The 20,186-nt window shown below is 38.0% G+C and overlaps 1 protein-coding gene and 1 pseudogene across 4 annotated transcripts in view; one reads left to right on the plus strand and one right to left on the minus strand.

The window, feature by feature from the left end:
• Positions 1-20,186, plus strand: part of STRN3 (striatin 3) — a gene marked incomplete at its 5' end in the record, with an annotated part of 117,458 nt that overhangs the window by 33,823 nt on the left and 63,449 nt on the right. For all 4 annotated transcript variants that reach the window (XM_006172142.3, XM_014589301.2, XM_014589302.2 and 1 more), the window contains 3 exon segments: positions 13,299-13,402; positions 13,844-13,917; positions 18,222-18,303. In XM_006172142.3, the coding sequence (XP_006172204.2) occupies positions 13,299-13,402; positions 13,844-13,917; positions 18,222-18,303 (260 nt within the window).
• Positions 2,795-3,492, minus strand: LOC114008494 (elongation factor 1-beta pseudogene; annotated as a pseudogene).

A 20,186-nucleotide genomic window follows, 5' to 3' on the forward strand; every position in this document is an offset into this window, starting at 1 on the left:
GGAAAGCATTAGACCTATGAAGGCCAGTAGACATGAGATATGCTGTCCTGATTTTTCTTACTAATCAAGACCATGTTCAAGGGCAAGTCTCTTCATTGTCAGAGGAAATTTAGTTGCCTGTTTTGTGAAATAATTATAATTATTATTGGAAATGGAGAGTGCAGGGCTGAGTTACTTATTCTTGTGGTATAAATAGTGTGAACAAATATTAGGTTAGTTCTTTGTGGGGAATGTCTCATGAATAGTCTCACTTTAGTAGGCTACAGAGGAATGACAAAAACTAAATATTTGAAAATAGCTGTTAAGACAATAGAGAAACCATTCAAAACTTAGGAGAAAAGTAATAGAGCCTGTTCTATAATTATAGACTTCATTTTTTCCAATCAATTTTTCTCTTTTTATTTTTTAATTTTTTAAGAGGTTTTTGCTATAGTGCGTGTGCGCTCGCCAGACAGACAGGGAGAGACAGAGAGACAGAAAGCGAGAAATCACTCCTCACGCCCCCGAGGGGGGATGGCCATGCTGCAATCCCTTCTCCTCCTTTCTCCTCTCAGGATCTTGGGCACACATGCACAGGCCCCTGGCATGAGTTTTAAGCCACCGGGTCTGGGACGCAAACTACGGTCGACTACATGGGAGTGTCCAGCAACATAGCCATTACGCTAACTGCTGGTCCCCTTCTCTTTTTATTTTTTAAGACAGGGTCTTACCAGCCTCCTCCCAGGTGAGACTGCAGGCATGTACCATCACACCTAGCTCTTGTTTTGTTCGTTAATGACAGGTCTTGCTTCATTGGCCAGCCTAGCATAAAGTTTATGATACTCCTGCCTCAACTTCCCAGGTTAGTTGGATTATAGGTGCATGTCACCACACCCAACCTTTTGGGTTGAACTAGGAATTGACCCTGGGCCTCTCACATGGTCCCAGTATGCATGGCACAGCTTGTTAGCAGTGCCTAGGCACCTCTCTCTGCCTTTCTCTGTGTGCCTCTGTCTTTTTAATTACCATATGGTACATGAACTCACCAGAGATAGGGGAGAGAGAGAAGAAGCAGTCCTCAAAAAGGAATGTGGTCATGCTTCAGTCTTTTTTCTTCCATTTCTCTATCCATCAGATTTTGGGCCCGTGCACGTGCCTGGTGTGTGTTTTTAAGCCACTGGAACTGGGATTCAATTTGAACCGCAGACAGCCATGAATAACCTGACTCCTAGTGTGCAGAGCTTAACCAGTCTACCACAGGCCTGGACCCTCTTTCTCTTTTTAAATGTCCACATTATAAAGAATAAATTTGCATTTTAACTAAGTTTTGCTATTCCATCTTCCCTCATTGATACACTTTATTTTGTTTTAGTTTGGCTCTACAGATTTCTACTTTGTATTTATTAATGTTTGTTTATAAACATATTTGGTAAAATTAAGGATAAATAATGACCAAAATATGTTGCAGTGCTATAAATATATGTAACTTATTAAATGTAAAAAGTGACATGAAGAGAGAAGTACAGAAAAACTAATGTCTGGATGAGTTATTAATTTGAGTAGGTCATAGTTGGTGGATATTATCTCTTAGAATTTACTTGTCAGGCTAAAGTGCTACTCTTGTCACAGAACCTCTAGCTCAGCATTTTTGGATATAAGTTTTAAAAATGTCAAATCTGGGGCCAACCAGTTGCACGGTAGTTAGAGTGGCTGGATCCCACATGGCCAACTGTGTGATCTGAGTCTCAGACCCTGCAGCTTGGTAGACTCACTGGGCATGTGTGCATGCATACCCACGATCCCAAAAGGAGAGATGGAAGAAAAAGGATGGCAGCATGGCCATCTCCTGAGGGGTGTTTTCTCGCTTTTCTTCCCTCTCTTTTTCTCCCTGGCAAGTGCATTTGCCCTATAGCGAATTTTTTTTTAGAATGTCAAATCGGTTGCAATTCTTGTTTCATAAAATAAACATTAGTGAATGAGATACTAAAAGATATGTCTTCTGTTCAGGGCTCACAATCCAGTGGCAGAATTTAATACGTTCCCTAGTATACAAAGCATTCTGAAGAGAGCTCTGTGAGAAGTGAGAAAAATAAGTATAGTCAGCTGTGTAGATGATGGATAATCTGTAGAGGATCACAGTAAGTAGTTAGAGTAATCTTTTTGGAATGCAAATCTTGATTATTTCACTGTTTTACATTTTAAAGCTTTCATAGCTCCCCAAAGTTGTTCTTTTAAAAAATTTTAAAAATATTATTTATGATAATTCATACTTGTACATGAGAGACAGATACTGAGAGAAGTACCCTTGACAGGATCTCTTCATCATGTGCCTATTTGTGGTGTGTTTTGAGGCTGACTTGCAAATCCAAACCCACAGTTACCCATGTAGCTTCCAGCACTGCAGTTCAGTTTCCTACTAATTGTGCTACAAGGTTGGACCTCCCCCATTTCATTAATATGAACTTTCAAGGTCCTGTGTGGCCTGGTTCTGACCTGGGTAGCCTCATTATGCATGTTTCACACTTTTTCTTCTGTTTCTTTCTTTCTTTCCTTTTCTTTTTCTTTTTCTTTTTTTTTTTGACAGGACATGTGTGTCACCAGAGAGAAGAGAGGGAGAAAGTTCTTCTCTGTATAGAATGGTCATGCTGAAATCCCTTCTTCATTTCTCTACCCTGTTGAGACTAGACTCGCAAGCACGTGTGCCCAGTGTGTTTTTCAAGCCGTAGGAGTTGGGAATTGAATTGTTCCATCTGTCATGTAAGATCTGGCTACTGGGCTGGCCCTACTATTACCATTTTTATTTATTTATTTTTAACCTTTCAAGCTTTTATTTAAGTGTAAAGCCAAGGATGGAATTTAGGTCTTCCTTGAAGCAGCTACATCCATTGTCTGCACACGGTCTCCAAAAGCAGTGATCCTGTTCTTCCAGTATATCTGTTCCAACTTTATCATCTTCAATTACACATTGTATTTGAAGTTTTGAATTCCATATCCCGCTGGAACTAGTTTAAAGGAGTCTCAGATCAAGCTGCCTGCTTGAAGGCTTCTGACGTACTACCTTAATTTTACCACATCTGTGTTGTCATCCCAAGGTTACACATCTAGTAAGGTGAGCGACTTGTCAACTAGTTCAGGTTTTGAGCTTTCTTTGACTTTGTGGAAGACATTCTTCCTTTATCCTCTTTTCTCCTCATCAGATGCAAAGAGATCAATGTCCTCTTCATTACTGTGTATAGCTCTGCCTTCCTGTGATGTCTTCCACATTGGCTGGACCATACTTGCTCAGAGCTTTCCTCACTCCTGGTAGTCTGGCCTTTTCCATTTCATAGGAATTGATGCAATTATACCAACGTGTAGAGCATGATGGAAGTTGGCTGGTGGAGGTCTAGAGACTGCTTCAAATACTGTCACATCTACTTGTGATGGAACATACACCTTGTTGTAGCTCTTGTCCTCCAGGTAATCAATGAGCACTTGGAGACTGGTGGGGCTTTTCAGATCTCCAAAATTCATGGTGTGGGCTCTATCTGGGAGCTAGATAGCAGTGGTAGGAGATGACTGCAGGCAAAGGATCCAAGTGCCGAGGTGGGTAAAGCTTATAGGATTCTTTTTTGTTTTCAATTTGCATATGAGCTCTCTGAAGAGAGTAGAAAGGGAGTGAGAAATCATCCCCCAAGAGGGATGGCCCTTCCTCAGCCCCTTCTCCATTCTCCTCTGGGATTTTGGGCATGCATGCACCCACACCAATCATGTTTTTCACACAATTGATCCTGTGGGATTGAGCACTTTAACTACTATGTCATCTGCTGGCCCGCCAGTGGCATTTTGAAGCACATCTATGCTTCAGATATATCTAATAAAACCTTGGGCATTATTTTTAAAAAATAATTATTTATTTTTAATTTTATTATTCATTTATTTTAATTTGACCAGAGAGAGACAGAGAAAGAGAGAGAGAGAGACAGAAAGTGAGAAAGCAAGCCACCAGGTCCGGGACTCAAACTGTGGTCAGCCATGTGGGAGTGTATAGCGCCTTGACCACCACGCCACCTGCTGGTCCCCCTTGGGAATTATTAAAAAAATTTTTTTTTATTACTATCCTAATCTTGTTTATGGCATTTTTTTTAAAAAAAGAAGATAAAGAGGTAGGAACTTCTATACCTTCACTCCTTTTATGAAAAGATCATTCTTTTCCTAGATGTCCTATGTGGTAGTTAGGGTTGAGAATTCCTAGGAGAGAGACTACTTAGGATTTAGAATAAGAAGAAAGCTTGGAGAAAAGGTACCTGGAGAAACGTAATGGAATACATGACTCAAGCTAGATCTTAAAGAATAGGTATGATTTGAACAGGAAAAAAATTGAGCAAAGGATATTTATCAAAAGATAATTGGGCAAAGGGCAAAAGTTTCTCTCAAGGAAACATCTGAGCTGACAGTTTTGGTAGATAATTACCAAGTTTCATATTGTGTTTTTTGTCATGTGATGAAAATACAAACAAACATAAGTCAAAACATAGATTGCTGTTATACATATTTATGTCAGGATCTGAAAGAAAGGTTCTTTTTAATATATTTCCCACATAGCAAGTGTGTGTGAAACTGTCCACAGTATTAAAGATCAAATATTTTGTTTGTTACTAAAAAGTGATAAAAAGTCACTTTTCTGAATTACATTTAAAATTTCCCCTCATGATAGAGAGCATGCTGGAGAGAGGGGAAGTCCCTCGACGGTCTTAACTTATTGCCATTCCCTTTCCCCAGCCCTCTGTTCCTTAGGATCCTGGGTGCCTCTGTGTACCTGGCATGTTTTCCCAAAAAACCTAGAGATCCAAACTCATGGTTGGCCATATGACTACCAGCCTCACAAGGGTACCTGTGTTGCTGCTACACCCCAGTGGCTGAGCCTTTATAATTATTTATTTACTTTTTCCACAAGTGAGAGAGATAAAAGAGAAAGAGAAAGAAAGGGGAAGAGAAAGAGCACCCAAGGTCTTGGCAGAGCTGTGTGCTACAGCCTGTCACCATGACTGGGGCTTGTGTTTACTTCTTTAAATATACTAATAAACATTTCCTTGATTTTGATCATTAATCTACTTAATTAGCATAGAGTAGATAAATAAAATCTGTGGAATCACAAACACAGTTACTTCACCAAAGTGCATATTCCTTTTGCTCTTATAAAAAAAAATCTGCCTTATTTAAAGTGATGTCATTTATCACAAATGAAGTAAGTGCTTTAGAGTTTTGCGAATCTGTAAAAGATGGTACGTATGTGTTCATTCCCATTCTGAGTTGACAAAACTGAGAGCTGTGTAATTATGTATTTATTCAGCAACATTGAGTTTTTATATATGCTGGGCATTGTACTGGAGAATAGGAATGCATAAATGGATAAAAGACAAAAAATACAGATTTATCGAGCTTACATTTTGCTAATATTTATCTAATCTAACAATGGCAAAACAAGGATAACCGATTTGGTTTAATATTCCAATTTTTTTTTTTTGCCCTTTTTTTAAAAAATTAAGGTTTCCTATAGGGTACATGCACTTGCCAGTGAGAGAGAAGAGAAAGTGAGAAATCTCCCCCCACAGGAATGGCCCTACTGCAGTCCCGCCTCCTCCAGTCCCCTCTCAGAATTTTGGGCACACATATGTACTGAACACCTTTCTCAAACCACTGGGTCTAGGACTCTCAGCACAGTTGACCATGTGGGGTCCAGCTGCCTTAACCGCTGCTGGCAAAATATTTCAATTTTTTTAGTGTGCAGTTGGGCAGGCAAATATCTTTTATCCCAGTTGGCAGTTGAAGTATTGTAGTTTTCTTATGGCTCCCTGTAACTGAAGTTAGGTTAAGAATTCTGTTCTGGACCAGCTAGTGAGTGGCACAGTGGTTAAGGCAGCCAAATCTCACATGGTGCACTGTGCAGTTCATTTCTGACTAGTGGCTTGAAAAACATACCAGGTGCACAAAATTCTTAGAGGAGAATGGAGGAGAAGGGATTGCAGCATGGCTATATCCCCAGGGTGGGGTGTGTGTATGGGTTGCCTCATTTTTCCTCTCTTTGTCTTCAGCGAGTGCACACCCCTTACAGCAAATTAAAAGAATGAGAAGAATTCTGTTCTAATTTGGAGGCAGAGTTGGTGGTATCTGCTTTACATTTGTATGTGGAGGTAAAGAGGAGGACACTGGTGGCATCATAAGGTTGTCAACCCATAGCCTGCCTGCCCTTCTCTCTATTTTATTTTTTCTCCCCATTCTGTTGAGCAGCTTCATAGCTTGGTGACCAGGAGGATGTGCTCTGGAGTGAGACCGCCTGAATTCAAATCTTAGTGTTTCTACTGCTTTTCTTGTGTTGTAGGCAAGTTACTTAACCTCTATTTCATTTGACTCTTATGTAAAATTGGAAAAAATTAATACCAACTCTGCCCTCCATCAGCAAGGATTTATTTTTCCTCCTGATTGTAAAGTGCTGTGAAAACCATTGTTATTTTATGACCTTTAACTTAGCCAACTTTCTCTTGATACTGGCTTTAATCCAAAGAATCAATCTTGTCAGCATTTTTAAAAATAATAAAAGATGAAGTAACTGATATAGAAGCCTTTTCCTTCACTTAGTCTGTTTCTTTAAAATAACTATACCTTGTCATATTCTAAAAATCTCTTTCCGAAGATACATAGATAACAAAATAAGTAGTAGAGTCCATTATTCTTAGACATAATTTATTTCTCAGCTTGCTATAAAATAGAATAGTTGGGAGAAGATGAAAGCATGTTGCCAGTACCTTATCTTACGATAGTATAGATAATAACCTTTACCAAGAGAAGAGGAAAACTTTCTTTTTTTTTTTTAGAGGTTTTTCGCTATAGGCCACATGCGCTTGCCAGACAGACAGAGAGAGACATAGAGACAGAAAGCGAGAAATCACCCCCCAGGGGGGATGGTCACTCCGCAATCCCTTCTCCTCCATTCTCCTCTCGAGATCTTGGGCACGCACGCACACGCGCCCGGCGTGAATTTAAGCCACCGGGTCCGGGATGCAAACCGCGGTCGACTATGTGGGAGTCCAGTGACATAGCCATTACGCTAACTGCTGGTTCCCAAAACTTTTTTTTTTTTGAGAGATTTTCACTGTAGGGCGCGTGCGCTCGCCGCCACCGGGTCCGGGACACGAACCACGGTCGACTACGTGGGAGTCCAGCAACATAGCCATTACGCTAACTGCTGGTTCCCAAAACTTTCTCTTTTTTTTTGAGAGGTTTTTGCTATAGGGCATGTGTGCTTGCCAGACAGACAGAGAGACAGAGAGACAAAAAGCGAGAAATCACCCTCCAGTGGGGATGGCCACGCCACAGTCCCTTCTCCTCCATTCTCCTCTTGGGATCTTGGGCACGCACGCACACGTGCCCGGCGTGAGTTTAAGCCACCGGGTCCGGGATTTGAACCACGGTCTACTACATGGGAGTCCAATGACATAGCCATTACACTAACTGCTGGTCCCAGAAGAGGAAAACGTTTTTAAAAAATTTATTCATTCATTTATTTTAATTTGACCAGAGAGAGACATAGAGAGATGGGGGTGGGAGGGAGTGAGAAAGCAAGCCACCAGGTCCCGGACTTGAACCATAGTCAGCCATATGGGAATGTTCAGCACCTTAACCTCCATGCCACCTGCTGGCCCTGAGGAAAACTTTTAAAGGTGGTAGAATGTTTTAAGTATAGAAATCTGAAAAGGCACTTGGCTCTGTGCAGCACAGGGTGCGTGTAATTCTGTCATCATTGTGCAGGTTCTGAATTGGTGCTATAATATAACTAGCTTATTGCAATATTTCAGAATTTTTGTGAACTTATATAGATGTTTGTAGCATTTTGAAAGATGGTCAAAATATTAGGTCAAAATGTTATGTTTAGAGAGCACCACTAAAGTGACTTAATAGTTTCCTACCTGAAGGGGGTAAACTTCCTCTGTTTATGGAAAATGGGCTTACCTGTGGTTTAACTCTTTTGAATGTCAGAGGAATGAAAATGTATTGGAATGTAGAGCTGTTAGAATTTAAAATCTGACCTAGCCAGGTTAGCACAGGCTGCTACTAAGCAGGCTAAGTCCACATATGAAGCCTGAATTAGATTCCCATCCCATCCTAAGTAAGTCAGGATTGTTGGCACACCCCATTACCCTAGCTCTATTTGGAAGCTGAGGCAGGAGCCTGCAGGCATAGCCAGACCTCATCTTACAAGAAAAGAAGAAAAAACTTGCAAATTTATTACACTTTAAACCAGCTACTGCCATGTAGAGTAACATTGGGATTTAGAGGAAAGTGGGTAATTTTGATCTATTACTAAGCCTTGTTTTACACTGTTATAAGTAGGTAAGTCTTTTTTGTTTCTGGACATCTTAGTAGTTTGATAGTACTTCTCTTTTTTTCTGGGATTCTATCCTATCAGTAGAATTTGAAATGTCATTTTTATAAAAACTTTTCCAAGCTACTGAAAGCAAAACCCTTTTGTTTATCCATCCTCCTTGAAAAGACAAACTGATTTTTCATTCTGTTAAGTGGATAACTGACTACTTCTGTTACTAGATGATTATACTAAGGTTTTTATATGTGTGGTTTCAAAAAATTTAAGCTCCCTGGTGATTCTGATAATTAGCTAGGTTTTTGAAACCTTTGTGTGATAAGATTTTTAGTTAGTTTTTTGGCGGAAGATATTGTTTTATGTAAAATATCAGCAGGTCAGGTAACTCTTAAGTATGTAAGTGTTTTTATTTCTCATGTATAATTTTGTGAGCCATTTTTTCTTCCTTCATGATAGAGTATGGACATGCATGTGTGAGAGTGAGAGAAAGAGAGCGCACGCACAAGCCCTCTACAAGGTCTGGTCATGCCACGTTCTGTTTTCTTCAGTCTAGTTTATCAGATCTTTGATATTCACACACATGCCAATTGTGTTCAGGCTAACTGGGCTGGAGATTTGAACTGTGATTGCTTGTAGGGTCTGGCTTCTCTTGATCAGTGCATTACAGCCCTGTACTGTGGAGCCTGTCCACATGTATCATTTTAATTGACTGTTAAGGGGAAAGAATATTAACATTTCTTAAGAGTGTAACTTTTTGATATAGTGATGTTATGAATTTATTATTAGTTACTGTAACTTAAATTTGCCTTTAAGATGCTTCTAAACCTTTTTTTAAAGGTATTTAAAGCTTATTAAATTTCTTGGATATAAAACTTTTGCTCCTTAATGGTGTTACAGTTTCTAAATATTTCTTATTCAGTAAGTGCTTTTAAAAAAGTCTTAATTAACATCATTAAATTAAAAAAAAAACTCATTTACATCGAGTGTTTGCCTTTAGTTTAAAAAGTTTGTTCAGTGCTGGCTCTATGACCAGGTGGTTAAGGCAGCCAGATCTAACACCTAACCATGTAGTTTGAGTCCCAGCCCAGTTTTTGAGAAACAGTAGGCTCTTATATGGTAGTATCCAAAAAGGAAGAAGTGAAGCAGGAAAGATTGAGTACAAGAGATTGCAGTATGACCTTAGGGAGCGGCAGTCGGGTAAGGCGGTGTGGGTCCTGTCCTCTCTAGCAAGTGTATGCACCCACTAGCCAGTCAGTCAGTAAATATATGTTTAATGTAAGAAAACTTTTGCAATAGGACAGATTTTGTATGGTAATTTATTTTTTAGTTTTAAGCAAAATACTATTATTTTAGAAACATTGGAAATCACAGTAATTGTGAATCAACTTTAGGTTGTTATCTGCTGAATTAGTGTTGAAAGTTTTGCACTAGTGACCCCTAGTGGTCTTGCAGTTTAAAAAAGTATATGCTGTTAAATATCAAATATCAAGTACTTTTCATGAGATAATCATATACTAATTATTGAATAAATTTAGTTGATACATAAAATATGATCCCTAATAAGCACCTTTGTCAGAATTCAAAAGGTGAAAAGCTCAAAAGCTGTCTTTTGTTTTGAAACTTTTTTTTTTTTTTTGGCTAGAGGATTCATGCACTTGTACAACTTGCCAGAAAGAGAAAAATGCCCCCTACCCCCTCCCCTCGTGGGTCATGATCACACTACAATCCTTTTTCCTCTATTCATCCCTACCATTAGGATTTAGGACTTGCATGCATACAGGCCCAGTGTATTTTTCAAGCCACTGGGGTTTTTCAAGGTGCCAAAATGGGACTTGAACTGCAGTTGGCTCTTTGGGACCTGGCTTTGTTTGTACACACTTAACTGCTAAACTAAGTGGGCAGCCCCAAAAAAGCTATCTTGAAAATCCACAAGGAAATTTATTACTTCAAAGTTTCCATTAGAATTAGATATAGAAACAAGTTTATAAAAATTAGTTTTGGGGGACCAGCAGCTGGCATAATGGTTATACACCAGCGTGAGTTTGAAACCATCGGGTCCAGGACTAGAACTGCCTGCAGTCGACTCCGTGGGAGTCCAGTGATATAACCATTAGACCATCTGCTGATCCCAAAAAACAAAGTGTCTTAAAAATGTGAAATATAATCTATATTCAGAAAGTACATAAGACATAATTTTACCATTTAACTAGTTATTATAAAAAGGATAGCAACAGTACTGCCTCTAGAGAGATCAAGAAGTAGAACTTTTCCAGTACCCTGAAGCTTTAAAGCCTACTCTTTCCATATACCTCATCCTTTTTCCCTCATGGAGGTAACCGCTAGCCTCTTTTAGTGTTCACTTCCTTGCTTTTCTGTTTCATGTTATCATCTGAATATTGCTCAAATATATTATTGAATTGTCTGGAAGGTTTTTTTTATTTAAAAATGTGTCATGACTTTCCCCAAAACCTAATAGTTTAGTTTTGCCTGATAGTAGACTTTATATAAATAGAATCGTACAGAATGTGATCTTCTGTCTCTTTATTTTTTTTCCCTCAAATTATGTAGGTTCATTTGTATTGGGTGTCGCTGTAGTTTGTTCATTTTCTTTGCCGTGTTGGATTTTATTGTACTACCATACCAAACTTAGCCTGTTTTCTTTTAATAATTGATGGATATTTAGGTTGTTCAACTCTTCATTGTAACTGACACTCATGGGAATATTATTTTACCATATCTCTTAGTATACCTGTCTATACATGCATATTGGTTGAGCATTTTTCTCAGTATTTTTAGCCCTAAGGTATTTATATCTTCAACTTTGGCAAGGCAAAATGTTTCAAAACAGGCTGTACCCATTTGCAGTACCATAGGTAGTTTATGAGAGTTTGTTGATTCACATCTTCCTCAACAAATATGAGGAGTCTTTAGGAACTTCGTGGAAAAATGGAAGTAGTTTATTTTGGTGCAACAAAAATGGAAGTTTATGCATAGTTTTGTCATAATACACATTTTCCTTGAACTTTTTTAAAAAGTTTTTTTTTTAAGTTTATTTCTTCTCTGAGTGAGAGAGACAGAGACAGAGAGAGAGAGAGAGAGAGAGAGAGAGAGAGAAACAGCACTCTCAACAGGGTATTGGGAGCCAGCTTCAGTCAGTCCTGAGTCACGGAAATGTACTTGCACAGCATACTCAGGAAGGTCTCTGGATGAGAACTTGGAACCTTCCCATTTGGGTTAACGTTGCAGAGTATCTCATTTTACTGCTGCACCATCTAGCCCCTGTTTTGCTGTTAATAATTTCAATACTTATCTATTTAGATAAGAATTTTTTAATTGTAAAAGATTATTTTACCTCATATATACCTTTTCTGACACTCCTTTTCATTAGCAGATTCAAGTTTCTAACTTCTAACTCCTTCTAGCCAGGTCTGCTGGAGACAGATTCCTCAGATTTTATTTATTTTTTGAAAGTTTTTATTTCCTCTTCACTTTTGAAGAATAGTTTTTGTGGATACAGGATTCTTAGTTGATGTTTTCTTCTAAATAGAGTATGTGCACTCACCAGAAAAGTGGGGTAAGAAAGAAAAAGCACCCTCAGTGGAGCATGGTCATGCCACGAATCCTCCTCTGTTTTTCTGTCCTGTTAGAATTCTGGACATGCACACACATGTACCTGTGTGCTCTCTTCTCAGGACCCAGGACCTGAACCGTGACTGGCCATATGGGATCTGGTTCCTGTAACTAACACAGGACTAACCTGAGATCTTGGTTGTTTTTTGGTTTGGGGGTTTTATTTGTAGTTTTTGGCCTAGGATGCATGCACCCACCAGAGTGGGGGAGAGAGAGAGAGAAAGCGAGAAAGAGAAATCACCTTCACCTGGGGGATGGCCACATAACAGTCACTTCTCCAGTCTCTTGGGATTTTGGACATGCATCCACATACACCCAGTGCGATTTTCAGGTTGGCAGGTCCAGAACTTAATCTAAACAGTTGGCTGTGTGAGATCCAGCTCCTTAACCTCCATGCCACCTGCTGGCCCTAGATCCTTTTTTTTTTGTTTTGTTTTTTTAATGTAAGCATTTGCAGCTGTAGATTTCCCCCTTAACACTGCTTCATTGCATCCACCAAGTTTTGGTATGTATGTGTTTGTCTTCATTTGTATCTGTTTCCTAACTTCCCTTATGATTTCTTCTTTGACTCATTTGTTATGTATTTTGAACATTGATTTGACTTAGCTGGTCTTCTTTACTAGTATATTTCTGTATAGGAATCATTATATCCTAACTTAATGACTTAAATATTCAGCTGAATTAATTTATTCTGATTCTACAATCACTGATATTTTTTTAATTAAAAATTTATTTCTTCCTTGAACAATAGAGACAAAGGGAGAGATAGAATCAGCACCCTCCCCCACCAACTGGGTCTTGACACTGACCCACCCCCGCCTTCAGTCTGTTCCTGATCATGGGCATACTCAGGGAGGTTTCTAGATTTGAACTGGGAATCTCTCATGTGTAATTGTCTCTCAGCTTTGCATCTTACCATCTCAACCATCACATCACCTCTCACTAACCTCCCAGGCCAAAATAGAAAAATTGAGGGGAGTGTGTGTGAAAGCACCCCCTAATAGGGATGGCAACACCACAATCCTTTTTCCATTCTTCTCTGGAGATTTTGGGTATGCATGCACACGCACCTGGCATGTTTTCAAACCACCAGGTCTGGAACTTGAACCAAACAGTTGGCTGTGTAGGATCAGCTGCCCTAACCTCCACGCCATCTGCTGTTTCAAAAGTGATGGTGTTTTCTAACAGATGAATGTTTGGTTGACGTTTCTGTGAATTTTAGATCTTGCTGTCATAAATATAAATGTAGAAGGTTGCACTTATGGTTTTCCTTTTTTCAATTCCCTATGTGTGGTTAAGGAAAAATGAAAATATTCTTTCATATTTTTAGGCCCGGATAGCCTTTCTACAAGGAGAAAGAAAAGGTCAGGAAAACTTGAAGAAGGATTTAGTAAGAAGAATAAAAATGTTAGAGTATGCATTAAAACAAGAAAGGTATGTATTATCTCTTTTCTTAAATGAATACAATAGAGCAATATTATTCTCAATCATACCATTGTACAATGTATTTGAAAGCTTTTTGAAAGGTGTAAAGCCTTGCCCAAATCTAAGATGGTATTTTGACTTGATTTCTAGGGGAGAAGAAAAGAACAAAGGATTAGCATAGTCACATTGAAATAATGTGTTTTGCTCATAGAATTTAAACTTTGGAATTAATTTTAAAAAAAAAGGATCAGAAAAAATTTCTTCATTTGGATGTATATGTTACATTGATCATTGACTTTTTTTTTTCTTTTACAACAGTACATTATTCAATATTCTCTGCAGTTTAAAGAAACATTAAATGTTAAATTTTGATATTGGAGTAATATATTATAGTTGTCATTTAAACATAGGGAAAATTATTCTTTTACTAATTTATTATTAAATTTTCAGGGCAAAATATCACAAATTAAAATATGGCACAGAATTGAACCAAGGTGAATTGAAAATGCCAACCTTTGAATCAGGTAAATCTGACTCTTATGTTGCTTTTTTTTTCTTCTTCTTCTAATACAGTGTCTACACAGCTTTTCCCTTCATGTGTACTTAGCACAGTACTTGGTATGCTGCAAATTCAAGGTTGCTTTTTAGAACTTTGTGAAATTTTTTTTATTGAATATTTTTGATTTGCATTTTGTTGAGTCTATGGGGAGTAGACCCCAGATAGGAAAGGACAAATGTAGTTTCATCTACATCCCAGTCTTTAAAACTCTGCATACATTTTTGTTAGTAATTAAAACTGCAAGATAAAAAAGGAACTGTTTTTCCACCTATAAACAATTCTTGTCCTATTCTATATAAGCTTAAGTTTTTGTTGTTAAAAAGTTCATTTTTATCTGGAGAAGTTCTTATTAACTCATTTTAGTCATAAAGTTAAAAATTTCACTGGATTTAGAAGCTATAGAGGCACCCAAGTTAAGGATAAGAGAGAATAAAAACTTGGTTTTTACTTCAATATTTAATTCTTAGATGTTGGCAGAATCATACTATACATACAGCCTGTGTCTCCATTTTTCAATTTTAGTAGCAGAACCATTTATTACATCTAAGTTTTCATGCGAGTGGTATGGGTTTTCTTTTTTTCCTTTGGATAGATTTTTGCTATAGGGCATGTCTACTCACCAGAAAGACAGAGAGACAGAAATCATCCCCGGGGGGGGGGGTATGGCCACGCCACAATCCCTTCTCCATTCTCCTCTTGGGATCTTGGGCATGCACACACATACCCCCAGCATGAGTTTAAGCCATCAGGTCTGGGACTCAAACCACGGTCGACTACATGGGAGTCCAGCAACATAGCCATTATGCCAACTGCTGGTCCCGAGAATGGTATGGATTTTCTTTGACTTTGCTTTTATGTGGCTATAAAGGCTCATTCTAGTGCTACAAATATTATGATCTTCTTGAAAAGGCAAGAATAAATGATAGAAAGGTGGAAGGTATTATATATATATATATATATGTACACACACACAAACAACCCTACAAATATTTTTAAAGAATTATTTAATTATTTAATTGTATTTATTATTTTTTATTTTTAAATTTGACCAGAGAGAGAGAAAGAAAGTGAGACAGCAAGTCACCAGGTCTGAGATTCGAACCATGGTCAACCATGTGGGAATCCAGTGACCTAAATACCATACCATCTGTGGCCCCCTGACACCCCCCCACACACATATTTTTTAAAAAGTTCATTGGGCCAGCAGGTGGTGTAGAAGTTGAGGCAGCTAGATCCCAAATGGCAGACTGTACGATTTGTGTCCTGGACCCAGCTGCTTGAAAATCACACTTGACCCATGTACATGTGTGGCATGCCTGAAATCCTGAGAGGAGAATGAAGAAGTGATTGTAATGTGGTCATTCCCCCAGGGGATGATTTCCCTCTCTCTTTTTTTCTCTCTCCCTTCTTTTTGGTGAGCACACATGCCCTATAGCAAAACTAGAAACAAACTTCTTGAAAAAAGAGGAAGAGAGAGTGCAAGAGAAACAAGTACTCTTGCACAACAAGTTTCACTGTATGTTCCCTGATCCTTCTCCCAGCCACCTGGGATCATGGGCTCAGTGACAAACCTGGTGTGTTCAGGTTGACCTGGCATCTGAAATCAGGAGTCCTGTTGCAGTTAGAAGTACAGTGACTTCTCTAAAAAAAAAAATCTTACTGGAGATTTATTTTTTAGAACTAGAGGGCTGTCCACTTGGTCTCTGTAAATGTGAGGATGGGGGCTAGTTGCAGCCACGTTGTTCCTGGAGTAAAGGTCAGGGTAAGCCACAGTCAGAATTGACTAGCAAGTTTCAGTTCAACAATGTGTGTAACACAAGATCTTTAGTAGATAAAGCTCTTCTGCCCCTTACCAAAGTTTCATTAAACAAGTCTGTTTTTATGTGCATGTTAAGTATTAAAACTTTCTCATGTTGGAGCTGGTTTAAGTTATGGACCCAGTGGCTTGAAAATCACACAGGTGGTTTGAAGGTTAAGGTGCTGGGCCCCCATATGGCAGACCACGGTTTGAATCCTAGGTGACTTGCTTTCTCACTTTCCCTTTCTCTCTTTTTGTCTTTCTCTGGTAAAAATTGAAAAATAAATAACAAAATATGAGGCCAGCAAGTGGCATGGTAGTTAAAAGCGCTGGACTCCCACATGGCCGACCATGGTTCAAGTCTCGGACCTGGTGGCTTGCTTTCTCACTTCCTCTCTCTCTCTCTGTCTCTCTCATCAAACTAGAAAATAATAATGATGATAATAATAAATAAAATAATTATAAAATAAATAAATAACAAAATAAGTAAATCTTAAAAAACTTCCTCATGTTTAAAAATAAAATAATATCCAAGTGTTTTACTTACAGCAGACCTAAGAACAAAGTAGTGTTTTTGCTGATGTAGGAAAAACTATTCAGGGCATTAGTGGAAAACAAAAACACCATGCACACAACATTGGATAAGCTTATTTACCTTAAAGTATGAGGTAAAATGAAACAGTGTTGTCTTTTATTTCCTCCTAAATAAATCAGTGTAAGAAAGAAAATATAAAATACTAATTTGACAGAAGTATACAATATGTGTTTATGCTCCTCTCTCTGTAATAAAAAGAAATATTTTGGTAAACTTACAGAAGGGATTGTACCCAAATACATTTATGTACTTCAGGAATATCCTTAGGGGCCAGCAGGCAGCATGGAGGTTAAGGCACTGGATCTCACATAGAAAACTGTTTGGATTAAGTTCTAGACCTGCCAACCTGAAAATCACATTGGGTGCATGGTGGACTGCACGGTTTAAGTTATGGACCCAGTGGCTTGAAAATCGCACTGGGCGTGTGTGCATGTGTGCCCAAAATCCCAAAAGGAGACCAGAGAAGAAGGGATTGGTGTGTGGACACCACATCACTCCTTGTGGGTGATTTTTCACCTGCTTTCTCTCTTTCTTTGGCAAGCACATGTGACCTATAGCACAAACTAAAAAAAGAAAAAGAATATGCTTAGCATTATTTATAATAGTGAAGATATAAACTAATTTCAACATTATTGGGATGGTATAATTAAATAGGTATTTAATTTCTGTAGAATGTTACATAATAATTTTTGTTAAGTTTTTTTCCATAGGGTGCTTGCATTTACCAGAAAGAGACAAAGAGAGGGAAAGTGAGAAGTTACCCTTTAGGGAGCCATGCCGCAGCTCCCTCTTCTGCATTCTCCTAGGATTTTGGGCAGTCATGCTTATGAACCTGGCATTAATTTCAAGCCAACAGGTCTTGAACCACAGTAGGTCGTATGGGAATCCAGCATCTCAACTATCACGCTACCTGCTGGCCTTGTGTCATTTTTACATGATATGAAATCTATGTTACTGGGGCTAGCAGGTGGCATAGTGGTTAAGATATTGGACTCCCACATGGCCGGCTGCAGTTCAAGGCCAGGATCTGGTAGCTTGAAACTCAAGCTGGGCATGTGTGCATATGTGCTCAAAATCCCAAGAGGAGAATGGAAGAGACAGGATTGTGGCCTGGCAATCTCCCCCTTGGGGGTGATTTCTCACTCTCTCTCTGTCTCTCTCATGAGTATATGTGTCTTGTGGCAAAAACCTTAAAAAAAAATCTATATTACCCTAGAGAGAAAATTCAAGATATATTGAGTGTCAAAGGCAGATTAGTGTACAGTATAAATGTTCACTCATTTTTTAAAATTACTAATATGTATATTTTCAGGTAAAAACTATGGAATGATAAACTCTCAAATAATAGCAATCAGTTGTTAGTGATAGGATCTTAAGCAATTTTATTTTTAATGTGTTACACATGATTTTTAAGACACTGGGTCTGGGACTGAACTGCACAGTTGACCATGTGAGATTCAGAGCCTTAACCTACACATCACCTGCTGCCCCATAGTGTTGATTTTTAATAGCTTATGTAAATTACTTTCTAATCTCAAAGATAGTCAACTCTAAATTCTAGTAGTTAAAAAAATTAATAATAATAATAACAACAACGTTTCATCCCAAAGGCTGGGTCATGAATCCCTGATTGTAATAAATGTACTTGTTATTTCTAATGTTAAATGGGGAGGATACTGATTGGGTTATTCGGACGAGCACATTTAAAATAAGTTATTCCATTGTAAATATTCAACAGAAGTTTTTTCTTGTCCTTTATATAATACTTAATATGTTTTTGTCAGAATGTATCCCTGAGAAATCTTGGACATATCCTCAAGAGTTGCAATAATACATATATATATATACACAAAAACCTTCTTTTTTCAATTTTTAGAAGAAACCAAAGATACAGAGGCTCCCACGGCACCTCAGAATAGCCAGTTAACGTGGAAGCAAGGCAGACAACTGTTACGGCAGTGAGTAATGGTTTATTTTCAGCTTTCTTTAAGGATCAAGATACGAAAGTGCTTATATTGAGTCAGTTTGTAAGTTTAATATTGTTTAATTGTAGTGTGTTTTTCATACTGCTTTTTTGCTTTGTAGATAACTTGGATCTTTTAAAAATTTGCTTTCTTTGAGGGTTTTTTTTTTTTTTGGCAAGATGAAATAAATATGTAAAGGATTTAAATGATGACTTAAAGTTTGACAGAACAAAAACAATGTAGAGTTCATACTTCTAGACCCCTACATTCCTGTCATTGCAAAATTCATACATTGGATTTCTTTTTTAAGTGGAGGTATGATTGGTTCAGAGAAGGAATTTAGCTGATTATCTGAAACTTCAAAAGTGACTTGCCAATTCTTCATTCACTTGGATTTTTTCGAAACCTTTTTGATAGTGGCTCTCTGCCATATTGGAAATTCTTTTTTTTTTTTTTTTTTTTTTTTGGGGCAAATCTTAGTGTCTTTTTTAATCTGTTTTTTATACTTTGAAAACTTTAGTACTTGCGTCCTGCTGATATCCTGGTAATTTAAAATTATTCAACTTTCTCAGCTCTAGACAGCTTTACCTTCACTTCACCCTGTGGAGTGCAATCAGATCCTTGATCTCATTATTACCTAGAACTATTCTGTCTCTGGAATATTCTGTGGTCTGGCTAATTCTGTATTCACCTCTCCCACTCCAATTTCCATGTTATTCGTTCTCTGATCTTACCTTAATCTTTAGATTCTTAATGACTTTGTTTTCCTGTTAACTCCTTTACCCATAATTACTTCTGTTTTTATTTTTCTAGCTCCAAATTAGACTTTATGATTTTTCACTCGTAGCTTTCTTACCCCCCACTTCTCACCCCTTCCCTAGCAGTTATTTTATTAAACTTACCTACAAAGCCTCAGCTCTAGTTCAGTGTTCTGTTTCTAATTAACTCTTGTAGAAAAAAATTATAGAATCATAGGAAGCTATTATATATTTATGGTTTCCTATCCAAAGACTGCAGAGAGCCTTTTTTCATAACTCTGAGCATCTCTTACTCCCATTGCCCCCAGTGGGTATTCTAAACTTATCACACCTCAGCCCATTTTCCATATTCTCTTTAGAGGACCTCAACCTCTACACCACTGAAAATATGAAGGCTAACAGGTGAGAACTCTCTTAACTTTTTGCTTTTCTTTCTGTAAATATATTTAAACCTCATATTGATTACTTCAGTTTCTTATGTTCTATTCAAAAATACATTCATCAGTCTGGACCCTTATTATAAAGACTAGACCTTGAACCAAAGAACAGATTGTTGGTTGGAAGTATACTGGGGTAACTAACAGAATTAAAGGAATTTACCAAACAAACAAATGTCAGGAAATAAGAACTGGGGCAAGGCCTCTCAGGCTGGAAGCACCTAGGATGCACCCTTATTCTTTGGTGTTCTTCTCTTCTCTGTATTAGCTTTATTCTTTTCTACTGAAAATCACCTTTTTCCCCATATGGCAGGAGAACTTCTGTTTTAGTCAGAACAGTTTCTGAAAGATTATAATTAGCTTGACTTGATCAGATAATGACTGATGAGTCCATGCATTTTTTTTTTTTAATTCCATAGGGCATGTGGGTTTACCAGATAGAGAGACAGAGGGAAAATGAGAAATCATTCCCTTGAGGAATGGCCACACCACAATCTCTTCTCCTCTTGGGATTTTGAGCATGATGCGCATGTACTGGTGTGTTCTTCAGGCTGCTGGGTCTGGGGCCAAAACTACAGTCAGCCATGTGGGAGTCTTATTACTTCAACCACTGTGCCATCTACTGGCCCCATGTCAGTCTCTCTCTCTCTTTTTTTTTTTTTTTTTAAGAATTATTTTATTT

This window comes from Tupaia chinensis, unplaced genomic scaffold, assembly GCF_000334495.1.
Source record: "Tupaia chinensis unplaced genomic scaffold, TupChi_1.0 Scaffold000350_1, whole genome shotgun sequence".
NCBI classification, from domain to species: domain Eukaryota; kingdom Metazoa; phylum Chordata; class Mammalia; order Scandentia; family Tupaiidae; genus Tupaia; species Tupaia belangeri.